This window comes from Podarcis cretensis, assembly GCF_951804945.1.
Source record: "Podarcis cretensis genome assembly, chromosome: 6".
Classification (NCBI taxonomy): Eukaryota; Metazoa; Chordata; class Lepidosauria; order Squamata; family Lacertidae; genus Podarcis; species Podarcis cretensis.
Window position 1 is genome coordinate 40,403,822 of NC_137175.1, and position 18,480 is coordinate 40,422,301.

Genomic DNA, 18,480 nt, shown 5'->3' on the forward strand with positions numbered 1-18,480 from the left:
TTTAATTTATCATAATTGTATTTTTAGTGTCCAATGAGAGGAGCTTGTGGAATTTTCTGCCTTAGATGCCAAAATAACTTGATAGCTCTTGGTTACTATGCACCTTGATGTGAGGTGGGGGGTATGTGCCCACTAAGGCACTGAAGGGTCTTGGACCAACTCAGGTATGGTGAGCCTGCAACCATATGAGATACACACATCCTGGGTAGTGTCATCTAATACATCAATCATGCTGTTTCAGGCGCTTGGCTCTGAATATTTGTTCTAGATTAATTTTAAGATAATCCAGAATTCTTGGCAGAGAGAGTGTATCCTCTTGCACAACAGACTGTTCTTTTAATAAGGCTGGTGGGTATAAATAAACAACTTACTAAAACACTGGGAAATAATTGATTTATTGTTCTTGTTCTAACCTTTTGACCTGAAGAGAGAACAGGGTGGCTTGGGGGGACAGAATTAAAATTCCCCTCAAAACTACTGCTCATAATCAAACTAAAATGCATTTAACTGTTTTCTCTTCTCTACTGTACTGCTATATTAAATGAAATAATAAATATCCAAGGCCTTTGCTTATAGTCTTTTAAACTGTGTTTGGGTGGTGGGGTTATTCTTTTTGCTTGTTGTTATGGTATGTATTTTTATATCTTTGGATGAAGGGCAGTATAGAAATTTAATGAATAGAACAAAAATAATAATAAAATAATTACTGAGGAATTTATAAAAGCAATGTATAGTACAAGAAGTCTTGAAATATATCAGAATCACCATTCACTAGTTGGAACATGGAATTGATGACATTTTAAAAGGAACAAAAATGCAGCTTTTGCAAAATACAAGGAGGGAGAAGGAAGGAGATTTTAAACTTATTTTCTTGCTGCCTGTGTTCCAAGATGTGGGGGCCCCTGCCTCTGAGACAAACCTGTCCTCATGTTGAAAGAAAAGGTAGTTCAAAAAGGCTTACTTAAGGAAGAAAACAGGATTTGTCTCCATCAAACATGCCAAGTTTGAATGGCCACTGCTAGTAGTGTTTGTAATTAGTTTCACTATTAATAAATTGCCTAAAAGAAAAACAAGGCAGCCCTTTTTTATCTAAGATGTTGACAGATTATGGCAAAGTCCTGGCCTTGTCATCTCTCGCCTGCCTTGACTACTTCTTGTCTCTCATCTTCCCTTGATCCACTTGGCTGGCGCAATTATTCAGCTCTCTCATCACTTGGACAGTATGACATGGACACTTCTCCTTCCATCTCTACATTGGGTTCCTGTCTCCTTACAGATACTGCACAAGTTGCTTGTCCTTAACTTCATAACCCCCCATAGCTTTGCCTCTCTTATCTATTTAATCTTATATTCCATCACATCCCTTCCTGCAACCTTTGCCCACCCAGCTTCATCATTTTCAACTATCTAGAGTTCTCTCACACCCTGAAGTGATTATGCCCTTTCTCTCTTCCTGGTCTTTATAAAAGGAACTGCCTTCCAGAATGCCACCAAATGACTACCTGTCTTTCTGCCTTCAAGCTCTGCTTTTAAACCTACTTTTTACAGGGAGCCTTTGAAACAGTCAATAACCTATTGTAACTAAGCCACAGTATGAGTAATTTAAACAATAGTATGTTTTTACCTGTGCCTCCATTCTCCCCACCCCCACCCCCGTTGTTTGCCTGTGTTTATTTTAGATTGTAAGTCCCTAGGGTTGGAACCTATCAATCCCGTTCTTGGCAAAGTTTGATGTGCATGGACATAAGGGTGACTCAGTTTGTAGAGCACGAGATTCTTAATATCAGGGTCGTGGGTTTGTGCCCCATGTTGGGCAAAATATTGCTTCATTGCAGAGAGTTGGACTCGATGGCCCTTGTGGTCCCTTCCAACTCTACAATTCTATGATTCTATATATAAAATAAATTAGAATAACAATAGTCTGTTTCAGTTTCACGTGGTGCCAAACTATAAAAGGAGCACAGGAAACTTTGATTTTTGTTGGGAACAATGCTAACTCTCTCCATTTTGGTGACAAGAAACCTCTTTCTGTGGTGTCTGGACTGTGATGGCACTTCCACACCTGCAGTGCTTTAAATAATGAACATGCAGCTAGGAACAAGGCTGCCTTCTTTGCAGCACTTCTATTCTGAGCCCCACCAGAGACTCAATGACCTACAGTGCTGTTGAGCTATAAATCCTTTTCCTTACTTTTCCATATGATTAAGCTGCTGGTAATGAAGCCATATCAACTATTGCACCAACTTCAGAGAGTCCTGCAGTAATACCCAGCAATACAACACAGCCATTGACAAGCAGCAACACAACAGAATTGCCATCTGGGAACTTCTCCATCTCAACTACTAAATCAACAGGTAAAAAGGCACTGGTATTGGTTTGATACTTAGGATGATTCTATACTAGGCATTTAGTATGGAATCTCCCTGCATCATTTATTCCCTTTCTTATGGGATGTCCACACAATTGCACCATCAAATTATTGTCCTCCTGTGTTTTCCCAGTGCTTCTCTCATATTTTCTCGGACCAGAGAAAGTCCGATGTATTGGAGGGTGGGGGTGGGATGGGACAGGACAGTAAAGTGGCCAAGTAGGGCAGCACGGGTGGGGCTCTCTCAGCTTCCCAACACTGCAGGTCATGGCTGTTTACCAAGAAAAGGAAGGGAAAGGTGTGGTGCAGCATATGGTGGCAGGAGTATGGCTGATTCTCAGCACTGTTCTTCCATCTAAGAGGCATACTTTCCACATTTGCCTTGATGAATCAGCCACTCAGCACACTCAGTGCATCTTTTAGTGAGTGTTAAATTTTATGTCCTTGTGTGGTTTTTTGTTTTGTTTTTATAATCCATATATTAATTAGTGCGAAAGCACTTTCCTGGCTATATATATTTTTAAAAATAAAAAATAGTGCACTTCTGCTTAAATAAATGAGCCAACTTTATACTGTTATAATACTACTAAAAATGGCTTTTCTAGCCACCTTTATTTTGGCCAATCTGTATGTCTCATCCAGAACAATCAGTAAACACTTTGGGTTGTGACATTTCATTGACAGTAATTGGGCATCACTCTTGAAGTGTTTTAGCACTAATTAAGTTAACTGGGGTGTTGTTGTTTTTAAGGATATGCCTGGGGAAACCCAGCCAGATGGGCGGGATATAAATAATAAAATTATTATTATTATTATTATTCTTAAGGATCAGCCAGGCACTTGGGTGAATTGGTCCCTCCCCACCTACTGTACCCAAGTTGACAAAAGGACCAAACTAGATAAAATAAAGGGAGAGCCATGGCATTATATCCCATGTTTTGTTTTGGGGATTGTTTTTGCTTTTAGTTTCAAGCAGCAGGGTGGGGTTGGATTGGCAAAGTGCTCCCAGGGGTTAGGATGGGAAGTGTTTTGACGCTTTCCTCTTGCGCTATTTCCCATATTTATGTCATAAATCTGCTGTGCTTCTGGAGACATGACACAATCCTGATGCCATTTATCAAGAAAGATTCCAGTAAATCCAGAGACATGGTTTGGTTTTAGAACTTTTCAGGCATTCCAAGTGTGTCTGTGTGTTCTTCCTTGTAGATCAAATATTTTCAACTGAGGCAACAAATGGTACAAATGTCACCACCCCTGAAACACTCACTGCAAAACCCACTTCAAATACAACAGTGCAAGCATCTACAACACAGGGCAGTTCCAGAAATGAGACAACTCAAAACACAACTTCAACACCACTTCTGACATCTACTTCTACAGAGCTGCCAAAACATACGTTTTCAAATACCGGTACACCTACTGCAACTCAAGCTGGTGACCGTAGTGCGATGGTAAGAAGCATGAAGGATTTAGATTGCTGCTTTGGGTGCAATGAAATAGTAGGACAATCTGATTTCTATATTCAAAGCTAATCCCACTAACTAACCAATTCATTGTTTCAGTCCGATTGGAAAGCGTCTGCAAATTGCAACTCTATATTCTGTTTCTCTGTCAACTCCAAGTAAAACCATTGGAATGGGGATGGTTCCACTGGGATGACAGTTTCAAAAAGAGGGGGTTGATGGGATGGTTTGTCCATCTGGAACACCTCTAGTGGAATGCAAACATTGCCTAATACTAAACCCAAGGATGGGCAGCTTCCAGCTACTTAGGTCATGTTAGCCCACCAGAAGGTACATATTTGGCCCACAAGGCCTTTCCCCCAAAACCATGCCCACCTGCCAGTGGGTAGGGCAGCTGCATTCAATCCTGTGGGGTGCTGCTTCATCAGTGCATTTCCTGTGGGGAACACCCTAGCAAAGCAGACCCCTGGAGAGAGCAGGACTGAACTGTCCATTCATCAGCTGGTGAGCAAAGAGTCCAATCCCACTGAGTGCTCCCACCATTCTGCAGATCAACTTGTCCCACCAAGCTATCAAAGTTGCCCCACAAGATGGGGGGGGGGGAGGAGAGATAAGGCTCTGGCCCTCTGGGCAAAAAAGATTCTCTACCCCTGCACTGAGCATGATTATGTACCCACTCCTCCTGCCACAATGACAGTGCTTCTTCTCTTTCTTTTTGTCAGGTTAACATCACTTGCCTCAATATCAAGAACGTTAAGACCACTGAAGTGATATGCTTGGAAATCAATGAGGAATACTCTTGTGTAAGTAACAACCAGACCATAAAGAATTGGCAGGGTGGAAAACGGCTTTTGGGAAGAGCCTGATGCCTGTTCCAACTTGGAAAAAGGAAAAAGTGGTGCCCATCCTCCATTGTTTTATGTTTTGAATGAATATTTGTGCAGTTTAGTTTTTCATGGGTGATCTGAGTTCCTTCTCTTACCATCACTACTACTACTACCATTCTTATTATTTGTTAGTCACTTTATGAAAAAGCAACTTAACTTTACATCTGTGACTTAACAGAATACAATATAAACGACTTAACTGTGACTTAACAGGATACAATATAAACAGATAAAATCCAGTTAAAGGGTTTTTTGTGTGTGCGTTTTAAGACAATCCAATGTCATCTTCTTGCCTTTAATTCACCTGGCTTAATCCATCTTCTATCTCCCAGGCCACTGTATTTAGCCTCTCTTTTTTTAAGTACTTACTTATTAAATTTTACTTTACCGTTGGTGCTGCTCTTAAACATGAGGGTTTGACAGTGGGAGAAATGTGTTCCCCTGTTACTTAGCAATAATAATAATAATAATAATAATAATAATAATTTTATTATTATTATTTATTTTATTTATTATTTTATTATTTTTATATACTCTGGGTGGCTTCCAACACATATAAAAATATAATTAAAATAGAAGTTGTTGCCAGTGTTTTCTTTTGGTCGGACAGAGGATACTTTCTGCCAAAAAAAATATATCTCAGTTGGGACTGCTGTATGGTGCAAGGTGGAGGCTGGGATGTGCAGAGAAGGGGCTGGTTTACAACATAATCCTATATATGTTTACTTTGAAATACGTGCCACTATGCAAAGAATGCAAAGAATTGCAGTCTTGTGAAATCCTATGCATATTTACTCAGTACTAAGTACCACCATGTTAAATGAGATGTCCTCCAACTAAGCCTGCTTAGGGTGGAAGTTTCATTCATATGTCCAGAGAAGGAGAAATAAATCAAAGAATGTTTTGGAGAAGGATTAAGGAGTGCAGAAAAGCAATTGCAGAAAAACAGACAGGTGAACGTTATTCTTTTTTTTTTCCCAAATACATTTTTATTGAGGTTATACACATAACCAACATACAAACAGATACAAAAGAAAAAATTATAACCAAAAAAAAAAAACACAAAAAAAAGCGTCAGGATATACAAGCCAACTTTTTCCTCTCTCTAACTATACAAAGATAGATTAATCTGGCTGTTTCACAAAACAGTAAACGATTTAAAAAAAAAAAAAAAAACACACGCAAAAACCACCTCCTGGACTTCCTTCCATCCTTTTGGTAAGTATCAAATATCTGCTTCCATTACGTATTTGATTTTTAATCTATAGGCCTAAATTCACACGCTGGTAGTATTGTTCTGACCCCGCCAATCACATTAAGCATTTATTCCAATATAGTTCCAGTATTTACTCCAATTATTCAGAGATTTCTGTTCATCGTGGTCTCTTAATTTACCTGTTAATTTATCAAGCTCAGCATAATTTATCATTTTAATTTGCCAATCATTTATATTGGGGATAGTTTCCACTTTCCAATATTGTGCCAATAAAATTCTCGCTGCTGTGGTGGCATAGAGGAATATCGTTCTATCTTCTTTCTTAATATCTTTACCCGTCATTCCCAGCAAAAAGGCTTCGGGTCTTTTGGGAAAAGTGTATTTAAATATTCTTTTAAGCTCATTGTAAACCGATTCCCAAAAGCCTTTCACCTTTTTGCATGTCCACCATAGATGATATAGGTCACCCTCCACCTCCCCACATTTCCAGCATTTCTTATCTTTTAGTCTATACATTTTGGCCAACTTCACAGGGGTGTGGTACCACCTATATAGCATCTTCCAAACATTTTCTCTCAGAGACATACATGCTGTAAACTTTATATTACAATTCCACACTTCCAGCCACCTTTCAAAATCGATATTATAACCAAAGTCAATTGCCCATTTAATCATTGCCTCCTTCACCTCCTCGTCCTTTGTATACCACTCTAAAAGTATGTCATAGATTCTAGATAGGGTTTTGTTTTTACCTTCTATTACTTCTACATTGAATTTTGATTTTTTGTCATCAAAACCCAACTTCTTCTTGTCCTCTTTTAGCAAGTCATTCACCTGGTGGTATTGCAACCACCCAGTGAATAGATTTTTTATCTCTTCATAAGGTCTAAGTCTTGGCCCTTGGTCTGTTTTTCTTAACATTTCCTCATAGGTGGCGTTTTTTTCCTCCATGTTTGTTTTCTTCACCGTTAAAGCCTCAATTGGTGAGATCCACCATGGGGTCTTTCTTTCAAGGAGATTTTTATTCCTTTCCCATGATTAGTATAAAGGTCCTCTAAAAATATGATTTAGAAAGCTCTTGTGGACCTTCACTTTCCCATACCAAAGGTACGAATGCCATCCGTACCAATTATTAAAGCCTTCTAAATCCAGTAGATCTCTATTCTCCAGTTTTATCCAATCTTTTAACCAAAGTATACAGGCCGCTTCGTAGTATAGACTTAGATCCGGGAGAGAAAAGCCCCCTCTTTCTTTTTTATCTATCAAAATTTTCATTTTTATCCGTGGCCTTTTCCCCTGCCAGATATACTTTGCCAAGACTCTCTGCCACTCTTTACATTGTTTTAGGTCTTTAAGTATGGGGATGGTCTGGAATAGAAATAGCATTCTAGGCAGAATATTCATTTTGACAACAGCTATCCTCCCCAAAAAGGAGAGTTTCATCCTCCCCCAAAATTCCATGTCTTTCTTTATACTCCTCCAGGTGACATCATAGTTATCCTTATATAAATTTATGTTCTTAGCTGTGACCCATATCCCAAGATACTTCACTTTCTTAACTACTGCAATTTCCGTCCTTCTCTCTAAATCTATTATTTCTTCCTTTGTTAAATTTTTAACCAACATTTTGGTTTTATTTTTATTTATCTTAAGTCCTGCCACGGCTCCAAATTCGTCAATCTTTAGTAAAGCTTCTTTTACACTCTTTTTTGGGTCTTCTAAAGTTAGTACGATGTCATCTTAATTAAAATTTATGCCCCACATTCTATACTCAAGTGAGCTAACAAATAATAAATTGGGGGGGTCATTTAAATAATAATAATAATAATAATAATAATAATAATAATAATAATTTCAACATCTTCTTCCGAAATAAATAGCCCTACATCTAATTCTTATCCATGTGTATTCAGAACTAAATTCCACTGAGTTAAGTGGGATTTATTCCCCATTCCAAAGCAGTATGTTAGGAATGCAGCCTTAATCGAGTCTTAAAAGGAACAATTTCATTTATATTTGTTAAGGTGCTGGTGAGTCTTACTAGATAAATTATCCCAGAGTATGGTGAACACAACAAAAAGGGGTCTTCTATATTCCCAAGCATTCTGACCCTTCAAGATTAAGGGAAATCTAAGCAAGGGCTTCCCAGCATATTTTAGTGGGCAAGGAGGCTCAGATGGCTTCTAAGATCAAGGAGGACAGAGCTAATGCAGAGGTTCCTCGGTGTCCGCTTGAAGCCTGACACCACTTTCACTCTCTGAGTGTGCTTGCAGTAATGAATGAAGAGATCGAACAGCACCCTCCCCTTGCCTTTCAGTCCTTCTCTGCTTCTGCTTCTTCTTCTTTGGCGATCACTCATAGTCCTTCTCTAAATAGTTATGCTGACTGGATCCAGAATAAAAGGGCAAGAAAATGAAAAGTGACTGGCTAGGACAAGGTGGGTGTCCTCAAAGAGGGCGGATCAGTGAGGGCACCTTATCCCAGGGCCCCCAAAACTAGAGATTGGTGTTGCAGTCAAAGTAAAATAATTGCTTTGGAGTTTTAACAACATCTGTAGGGCCACAGCTTATCCACCCTTCTTTAGAGGAACCAGCTGCTGTGGAATAAACTCCTGCTGCTCCGTAGCAATGGAAAGTGGCATTGGGATGGGATTCTTAATCTTACTGTGTTATTGGCTTCTGTCCTGTAAAGCACACACACACAAACTTGAATTTATGCCTGTTTACATATACTGGAAGCATATCAAGGAGAACTATGCTGAACATCTGTTGAAACAAACTCCTCAGGGACTTTACAGTTTAATACTGGAGCCACCTAGTGGATGAAATATCAGCAGGAAAACGAATAGCATGCATATGTGTAGATGTAACACGGTACATTTTGTTTCATGATCACAAAATTCAGGCTAGCTATACTCTAATTCTATTTATCTGTTTGCTGTACCGCTTTGGTGTTCATTGGTGTGTAAATTTTCAGGGCTGATTATCATCATGTAAAACTTTATCCTAAATATCTGTGTTACCTTTTCAGCCAGTCAGGCAGCATTGCAGCGCTGTAATACTGCCATAATTTATATATTGAAATTAATGGCACTGCCATTAGATCTGGCTGCTAAGCTTTGATTCTTTGTATTGAAGTTGCACTTTGAGTAAAGATTCCAATTCTGCCCCAAATGATTTATCTCATCTTTTTATATGGTTGTGCACATTCCCTTAACCTTTAAATCACTAGTGATACAGATACCGGTTATGGCTTCTAAGTGCTTTTAATAACATAATTAATAGGTCTGAATGTGCTCAGGCTAATGTTTCAGAACACAGAGTTCATATAATGATCAAAGTGATGGTTAATTGATAATTAATAATGGAATACATGTCAACGAGGAGCTTTATAATTTGCACAATTAACAAGGTGCAGATGGGAATCAACAAATCATAGAATTGTAGAGTTGGAATGAATCCCAAGGGTCATCTAGTCCAACCCCCTGCAATACAGGAATCTAACTCGATTATACATGACTGATAATAATAAATAATAATAATAATAATAATAATAATAATAATATATTATTTGTACCCCACCCATCTGACTGGGTTTCCCCAGCCACTCTGGGCGGCTTCCAACAAAGATGAAAAGTACACTAAAATGTCACATATTAAAAACTTCCCTGAACAGGGCTGCCTTCAGATGTCTTCTGAATGTCAGGTAGTTGTTTATCGCTTTGACATCTGATGGGAGGGCGTTCCACAGGGCGGGCGCCACTACCGAGAAGGCCCTCTGCCTGGTTCCCTGTAACTTGGCCTCTCGCAGTGAGGGAACCGCCAGAAGGCCCTCAGAGCTGGACCTCAGTGTCCGGGCAGAATGATGGGGGAGGAGACGCTCCTTCAGATATACTGGACCGAGGCCGTTTAGGGCTTTAAAGGTCAGCACCAACACTTTGAATTGTGCTCGGAAACGCACTGGGAGCCAATGTAGGTCTTTCAAGACTGGTGTTATATGGTCTCGGCGGCCGCTCCCAGTCACCAGTCTAGCTGCCGCGTTCTGGATTAGTTGTAGTTTCCGGGTCACCTTCAAAGGTAGCCCCACGTAGAGCGCATTGCAGTAGTCCAAGAGGGAGATAACCAGAGCATGCACCACTCTGGCGAGACAGTCTGCAGGCAGATAGGGTCTCAGCCTACGTACCAGATGGAGCTGGTAAACAGCTGCCCTGGATACAGATTTGACCTGTGCCTCCATGGACAGCTGTGAGTCCAAAATGACTCCCAGGCTGCGCACCTGGTCCTTCAGGGGCACAGTTACCCCATTCAGGACCAGGGAATGGCCATAGAACCTCTGCTTAGAAACCTCCAAGGAGGGAGAATACACTGTCTCTTGTGGGAGTCTGTTCCACTGTCAAACAGCTCTTACTACCAGAAAGTTCTTCCTGATGTTTAGTTGGAATTTCCTTTCTTGTAACTTTAACATTAACATCCACCTAACGTTATTGGATTATCCAGCTGGAAATGGAAAAGTTTAAGAGTAAACTTTGTATTCAAAAGTCAGAGACAGGCATATGAAACTATACCATTCATGCAATAGCAACAGCTCTCTGACCTGAGGGATGCCCTGTTAGGGGTGCTCCTAACAAGTACTCAACACAAACATGAATACAAACTTCTGAAGCTACTGTGAAGACTAGAGTAGGCCTTGTTAACTATACTATGGCCTGCATATGTCCACTTCAGAGTGGACTTTCACTGTGGTGGCACCTGAGATTAGGCAGGCACCAACTGCTAGTTGATTTTGTCAGCAACTGGAAACATACCCCCACATCCCTAGGTTATCCCCGATAGTCAATACAGGCTCTTGCCATCTCTGGTTATTGTGGCATAACAATGATTTTAATCAATAACAATAAATATTATGCAGAATCAATGTCATTAGGAAAAGTTCCAGATTTAATGTATTCATAAAAATTGACATTGCTCTCAGCCATTCTTTGAAATTCCCACTCTTCTGAATTTTGTAATGAAATTTTCCAACCAAGTCATGTGTGCAAAAATGCATTTACTAGGGTAAAATGCATGCATTAGTGGAAATAGCATAAGCAAATACATTTTATTATGGGAAACTGTTTCACAAAACTGTGCATATTAGGCAAAGCTGCATACAAAAATGTGCATGTAAGGGAAAAATTGTCCTAAAATTCTAACGGATTCATGAGGACTTCTAAAAATATTTTTCACAAAGTGATGTTGTAATGTGGAGAACTGACCTTAAGTATGGAAAAATGGGAATTCAGATAAACCAAAAGTGACAGATTTGCCCATCGCTAGTCTGAGCTGCTATTTCTGAGAAAACTGATAACTGCATCTGAGTTGTGCGTAGATAGAATAGACTGAGGTACTTCTCTGTTTTCCTGTTGCCCTTTCCCAGTAAACTGCTTTATATCTCTGTTCTGTACAGAGGAAACTCTGACATTCTTTCAAGAGTTCTTTCCACAGCAAAGGAAAAACACTACAGAGGAGTGTTTTTCCTCAAACCTATCAAACTAATGTTTATGGGAACAGTTTGACTAGGTTTTATTTTAACTTCCATTTTCCCAGGCATAAAGTATTCTGTGACAAATAATGTCCCCCCCCCCAAAAAAAAGCCATTTGTAGTGATAGTGAAGTTTGCTGCATATATATTTTAACTGGTCTGATACTTGGGCTTGGAACCTGCTTATCTAAAAAGATCATTTCAATTAGAAATCTAGCAAGTGGGAGACAGCTGGGCTAGAGTCTTTTTTCCTGATGTGCTGGAGTGTTTGTTTAAAGAAGATGTTTGTTTGCTTGTTTGTTTGCTGTTTTGTTCCTTTGTAACATGGTGAAGCATTAAAAAATGACACACACATACACCAATCCCCTGTAACTCAAAGTAGAAAAATGCTACTCTGTCACTTAATTCAGCTGCATATAGACCAGGCTTGAACTAGTGGCCATCGCTATGCCTTGTGATATTGAGTTGCACAAGTTAATTACATAATTTGCAGTTTCACCAAAATTTAGGTAGGTCACAACTACATTTGTTTTCTTTAATGAAATTTGCAAATACAAAACAAAAGAAAACATCAAGTTAAAAACGACAGTGGCAGCAATGATTCTAATAATTTGTATTTTTGCTCCTCTTGCTCTTGTCACAACTACATTTTAAGGAGAAGTTGGAAAGAGAGTGTAAAGCAGAAAGCTGGAGGCATGAAGACAGATCATGGTGGAGAGGGAAGATGGAGATATGTAGTGACGAGAGAGAGAGAGAGAGAGAGAGAGAGAGAGAGAGAGAGAGAGAAATGGGTCTCAAGTTGTAAGTTGGGGTTAAATGTGGGTGATGACTACTAAATTATATGTTGGGCGAACCTTTTCCAGTCAGCACCATTGGGGTGACCCTGAGTTCTAGTCCTATAAACGAATATCCACCAGGAGTCTGATCCCAGAGAAAGATCAGGACCACCATGTTGTTGGGGGGGGGGGAGTATTTTGCTGTACTGGGCCCATGCCCAAGCTAGACTTTGACCTTTCAATTTTAAGCAAAGTCTATAGCAGGCATCCCCAAACTCGGCCCTCCAGATGTTTTGGGACTACAATTCCCATCATCCCCGACCACTGGTTCTGTTAGCTAGGGGTGGTGGGAGTTGTAGTCCCAAAACATCTGGAGGGCTGAGTTTGGGGGTCTATAGTCTTGTAGCATGACAGTTACAAAGCCAAACATGCCATTCTCTCCAACTGCTTTCTGAGAAACAAGCCTGCTCCCAGTTTGGGGGATTTTTTTAGCCAATGAGTTAAGCGATAGCTATGATTGATCGGCACATGCTATAGAACAATTCAGAGCTGAGTGCCTCAGGGCAGATGGAATGAATCAGGAAACATCTTCTCCAGACAATGGAGAAGGAACTTCCTAGTTCATTTTGAAGTCATTTTGAGTTTTTCCTTGAGGTGAGTGTGTGCGTGGCTCTAGTTTTTCTTGAAATTCATACAGAAGAATGGCTGCTTGGGTCATTCTGAAGGAGCTTTCTGATTCATTTTCAAGCTGCTGTTCACATTCCCTGGTAGAGGAGTGATTGCTACCCTGAGGGGGCAGGATTCACCTAACAAGCCCTGTCAGAGAAAGCCCCATGCAAGGACTTGTACTCAAGAAATGAAGTCGTCCCCCCCCCACCCTGTCTTCCCCCTTCTAAAAGGAAATGCAGTTGAGGGTGGGGGGCTATAACAGCAACAAGTGGATTTGCAGGCAGACATTCAACAAGCTAAGCTTATATTCTAAAATGGAGATACAGTTGTGGAAAAGATTTAAATGTCGATCAGATTGGATCAGTTGGTCAGATATCTTATTACTTGTATGTGGCCTCCAAATTATTTGGAGGACCCGCCACCCTCACCTGCAAAAGAGAATACAAATTTGCATAAATATGCAGAAGAAACAAATCATACAAAACAATGTGTGATCTCTTGTGAGATGGAAAACAGCATACTGAGCCCAGAAAATCTTGTGCACCCCTGGGGATTATGACATCCTATAGAGGACCAGGCACTTTAAACCTTCATAGGACTGAAAATTCAAGATCAAATTTGTAATGATCACAGCCTGATAAAGTGTGATTTATCAGGCCAGGCAGGTTGTTTATTTCAGCTGTATCATTTCTGTTGTTTGAGGGAGGAATCAGTTGACTGTCTGGCTGCCAGTTGGGAATGTGTCGAGGTTCTCTTGGGTAAAGTTTGTGTGATACAGATAACTCCAAGTCAGATGGTCTTGACACAAAAAAACTACATTACTTGTGCAAACAAAGCAATATTATTCATGTGAGTGATAGTGTTTGAACCATGCATCAACAGAAAATACCACTAGGCATTGTGATTGCAGCTGCTACCAATTCTATTCAGCTCAGTGTAAACCGTTGATAGAACAGAATAAAACAGCCAGCGGCAAGAGTGTGCAACTCGAATTAATTTGATAGGCCAAGTTCTAATAAAAATTTCCCATGAATCCAACCTTATCTCAAGAAAATGCTGTAATCTTTTGTTGTGGATTCCAGTTCTCTCTAGAATAGGCAAATATTAACAATCTCATGTTTTGGTTGGAGATTGAAATCTGGATCTTGAACATAACCGGAAAAATGGGCAAAGAGCATTTGCCAAATGACATAATCCCTTCAAAAACAGATGTTTTCCCTGATGTACACTTGGGAGCATTAAGTTTGTTGTTCTCTTAGGAGTCATTTGCCCCAAACCATGCTGTGAAGGCATGATGGGAATAAAGTTACATATATAAAAAATGACAGGAGAATAATGAAAACCACAAAGGCTATTATATCATAATGGGTAAAAGACTGAGCCAGCTGAGCCAGGAAGTCTTGAATTAAAATTTTGCATCTATCACTAGTTCATTCAGTGGCCTCCGGCAAGCCAATCTTACTCAACTTCAGCTCCCCACCTGCAATATGGGCATACCAACAACAACAAAGGGTTGTATCCAGCCAAGTCTTACTTGGAGTAGACCTATTGAAATTAATCAACCTAAACTAGCAATGCTCATTAAAATTGTTACAGATCTGGGGCTACAGAGTTTGAGGGTGCAAGGGCACCCATAACTGCTAGAGTTTGTGAATGTTAGAAAGTAAGAAAGGGGTAGGATTTAACTGATTTTTTGAGTACAGTCATACCTCATGTTACGGCCGCTTCAGGTTATGTGTTTTCGGGTTGTGGACCGCGGGAAACCTCGAAGTACTGGAATGGGTTACTTCTGGGTTTCGCCCTTCGCACATGTGCAGAAGCGCCAAATCGCACTGGCGCCTGCGCACACACGGCGCTTCAGGATGCGAATGCTGTGGGTTGTGGACGTGCCTCTGTCACGGATTACGTCCACAACCCAAGATTCCACTGTATTGAAGGGAAGATGCCCATCCAGTGAAAAAATAACAGGCGGAACTCCATTTCCATGCCAAGGCATCACCTGGGATAGATGGCAAAAGGTGCTGATGGCCCATCATAGAGAAATCCTTGGCTCTCTGCCAATGGAGGTTGCCAAGTTTACACTGAGCAATGACATAGGTTGCAGGAAAATTGTGACCCTTCAAAGGCTTGGAATAGCAGAGGGGGGGAGCAGAGAGAAGGGGAAGAGTTACTTGGCATGGGACTTCTGGGAAGGAGAAGCAGGAAGCAGTGAGAACTCCATGTGGGAGGCTGAGGTGTGACACTCAGAAAGCCTCTGAATGCAATGCTGAGCTCCTGTGAAAGACCAGCTGCTCCTGAGATGCGAATGCTGTAAACTCTGTACTCTCTACACAAGTTGTGATTATGTGTTAGGTAAAGGTAAAGGTAAAGGTACCCCTGCCCGTACGGGCCAGTCTTGACAGACTCTGGGGTTGTGCGCCCATCTCACTTAAAAGGCCAGGGGCCAGCGCTGTCCGGAGACACTTCCGGGTCACGTGGCCAGCGTGACATCACTGCTCTGGCCAGAGCCAGAGCCAGAGCCAGAGCCGCACACGGAAACGCCGTTTACCTTCCCGCTGGTAAGCGGTCCCTATTTATCTACTTGCACCCGGAGGTGCTTTCGAACTGCTAGGTTGGCAGGCGCTGGGACCGAGCAGCGGAAGCGCACCCCGCCGCAGGGATTCGAACCGCCGACCTTTCGATCGGCAAGTCCTAGGCGCTGAGGCTTTAACCCACAGCGCCACCTGCGTGTTAATAAACCATATTTCTTAAAGACCCGACAGTCTCATCCACATCTTAATTCCCAGTGGGAACACAACCCTGGAGTCCCTGGAATCTTACTACAGTGCTACCTCTGGTTAAGAACTTAATTCGTTCCAGAGGTCCGTTCTTAACCTGAAACTGTTCTTAACCTGAGGTACCACGTTAGCTAATGGGGCCTCCCGCTACCACCGTGCCACCGCACGATTTATGTTCTCATCCTGAAGTAAAGTTCTTAACCCGAGGTACTACTTCCAGGTTAGCAGAGTCTGTAACCTGAAGCGTTTATAACCCAAAGCATTTGTAACCTGAGGTACCACTGTACCTCTCAACAAAGGTTGAGGGTGGCGCGTAACCTTTGTAACAATACGAGTAACTCTGCTTTGAGTAGGACTACCATTTGATACAACCATAAAGATCACTTAGAAAACATACGCAAAGAATTTTCAACATTCTCTCATTATTATTACTACTGTTATTTATTAGACCTGTTAGCTGCTTGGTACCAAATGACTTGTCTTCAAGTGACTTACAGCAGTTAGAGAAACACAAACATATTACAGGCACTGACTATTTTACGTGCATCTGATTGACAAGCAATCACGCACATGCTCATCTCTGCCATCCCAAAGTTGCCTGAAAACAGGGCGGAACGGGGCATGCTTATGCAAATTCTGCCAATGCTCATGAGGGTCAGAAAAGGGACCCCCCCACACACACACAGACACAAAAAATGGTTGCTGCCTGTATACCATTATTTATACACACACACACACACACACACACACACACACACGGGAGTCTAGGACTTGCTGATCAGAAGGCTGGCGGCTCGAATCCCCGCGACGGGGTGAGCTCCTATTGCTCGGTCCCTGCTCCTGCCAACCTAGCAGCTCGAAAGCACATCAAAGTGTAAGTAGATAAATAGGTACCACTCCGGTGGAAAGATAAACGGCGTATCTGTGCGCTGCTCTGCTTCGCCAGAAGCGGCTTAGTCATGCTGGCCACATGACCCGGAAGCTGTACGCCAGCTCCCTCAGCCAGTAAAGCAAGATGAGCGCCGCAACCCCAGAGTCGGCCACGACTGGACCCTTTCCCTTTAATGTACTCTAGCCATATATAAATTAAGTAAAAGCTTCTGGTGGAACATTTACTGACTCATTTCTAACTTTCTGCCTACACATGGAGCTATCATCTGAGAATTGCAGAGTTTCATAAATGGATCCATGGTTGGGACCCTAGATTTCTGACCACTGATAGCTTGTTACTGCTTACCTTGGCTGAATTTACAGAAAACAGAAAACGTAACACTTGACTGAAATACTTAACACCCACTCTCAGGCTTCTGATGCACCAAACCTGCCTATTCTAGAACTTCGTGTGACTTCAGAATATTTATTTTTAGCTCTGTTTCACCAGAGTCTGGCCCTGACCCATGACCCACATGACATGTATATACTGAATTCCAGAAGCTCCATCCTGTTTGACGCACAGATTGACCAAAAGGAGGAAAAAGCTGCAAGGCACTAACTTTCTCCTCAGTCTCCTCCCTCTCAAGCGCCACAATTGTTTGGAAGAGGGATCACCTTATTTCAATCTCTGTGTGGGAAGATTTTATCCATTGTGAAACCCGTAGTGAAAGAGCCATCTGAAACACGGCATTTCCAAAACAGGAAGGCCAAGTGTTTCTTTGTTATTTCCCTCTTCTCCTGCCTGGTGACAATGAAAAAGGAGTTAGCGCTTATGGTTTCAAAACAATAAGAGCTGCCTTGGCTTCTTTCCCTTTAAAACCTTACAGAAAATAATCCTAAGTAGGATCCACTTGGTCACTATGTAACATTAAAATGTTTTTGATTATAATGGCATATATTGATTATAAAAGTCATCAACTTTAAAATTGCTTTTATGGAAAATTATTATTATTTATTTGCTATCAATGCGTACAGATGTGAAATTGTTGACAAATATTTTGGTTCATGTTTCCTCTTTTTGTTAGTTTATCTTTTATTGTTTAACAACTGTGCTCCTGATTCTGTTCATCCAGTGTAGCTATCACAGGGCAAAGTACGGCTTTCATTGGCACAGCTAAAGCAAAGCTTAGTCCAGAGCTTAGTTTTCCTAAGCCCTGTAGCTCTGTTCTCCATTAATAATGTCATGATGAAATATCCACACCCCAGTACTAATGCACCATCATATAACATTCCAATGGCCACTTTGGGCAAATTATACCAATTACCCATATTTTTCGCTCTATAACACGCACCCGACCATAACACGCACATAGTTTTTAGAGGAGGAAAACAAGAAAAAAAATATTCTAAATGAAACAGTGGATATATGATTTTTGTGGTTCATGCTGTGGCCACAGACATGTGATCTGACGGTGAGTTTCGGGTAGCCCAATGCAAAAATCCTGAGGATCCATGTGGATCCGTGCTTTGTAACCACGTTTTAAGTGGGGAGGGAAGGAAAAGCACTCAAGGGACAAGGAACACGCGTGGGGTGGGTGGAGAAGGATGCTGTTAATAATGCAGAAGAGGGGTATAAGAGGAGAAGGCTCCTCTCCTCTCCCGCTTTGCTCCTTTAAAGCAAGCAGGCTCTCTGTCCCTCTCCCCCCCCCCCACTCAGCGGTTCTTCTTCCGCTTTGCTGTTTCAAAGCGAGCCACGGAGGAGGGAAGGAAGGGGAACCATGGATCCTCTGCTCACGACTGCAACAGATCCCCCCGCCATCCGTAGGCATTCGCTCCATAACACGCACAGACATTTCCCCTTACTTTCTAGGAGGAAAAAAGTGAGTGTTATGGTGCAAAAAATACAGTAACTAGACGAGGGAATCTGTATC

At 41.3% G+C, this 18,480-nt stretch overlaps 1 protein-coding gene across 1 annotated transcript in view; it reads left to right on the plus strand.

Annotated features, from left to right (window-relative positions):
• The window catches only part of CD34 (CD34 molecule), a 43,633-nt gene that overhangs the window by 15,999 nt on the left and 9,154 nt on the right, over positions 1-18,480 (plus strand). Inside the window, exons 2-4 of the mRNA XM_079979783.1 lie at positions 2,208-2,354; positions 3,575-3,819; positions 4,554-4,634. Coding sequence (XP_079835909.1) covers positions 2,208-2,354; positions 3,575-3,819; positions 4,554-4,634 — 473 coding nt within the window. The remainder of the gene's footprint in view (positions 1-2,207; positions 2,355-3,574; positions 3,820-4,553; positions 4,635-18,480) is intronic.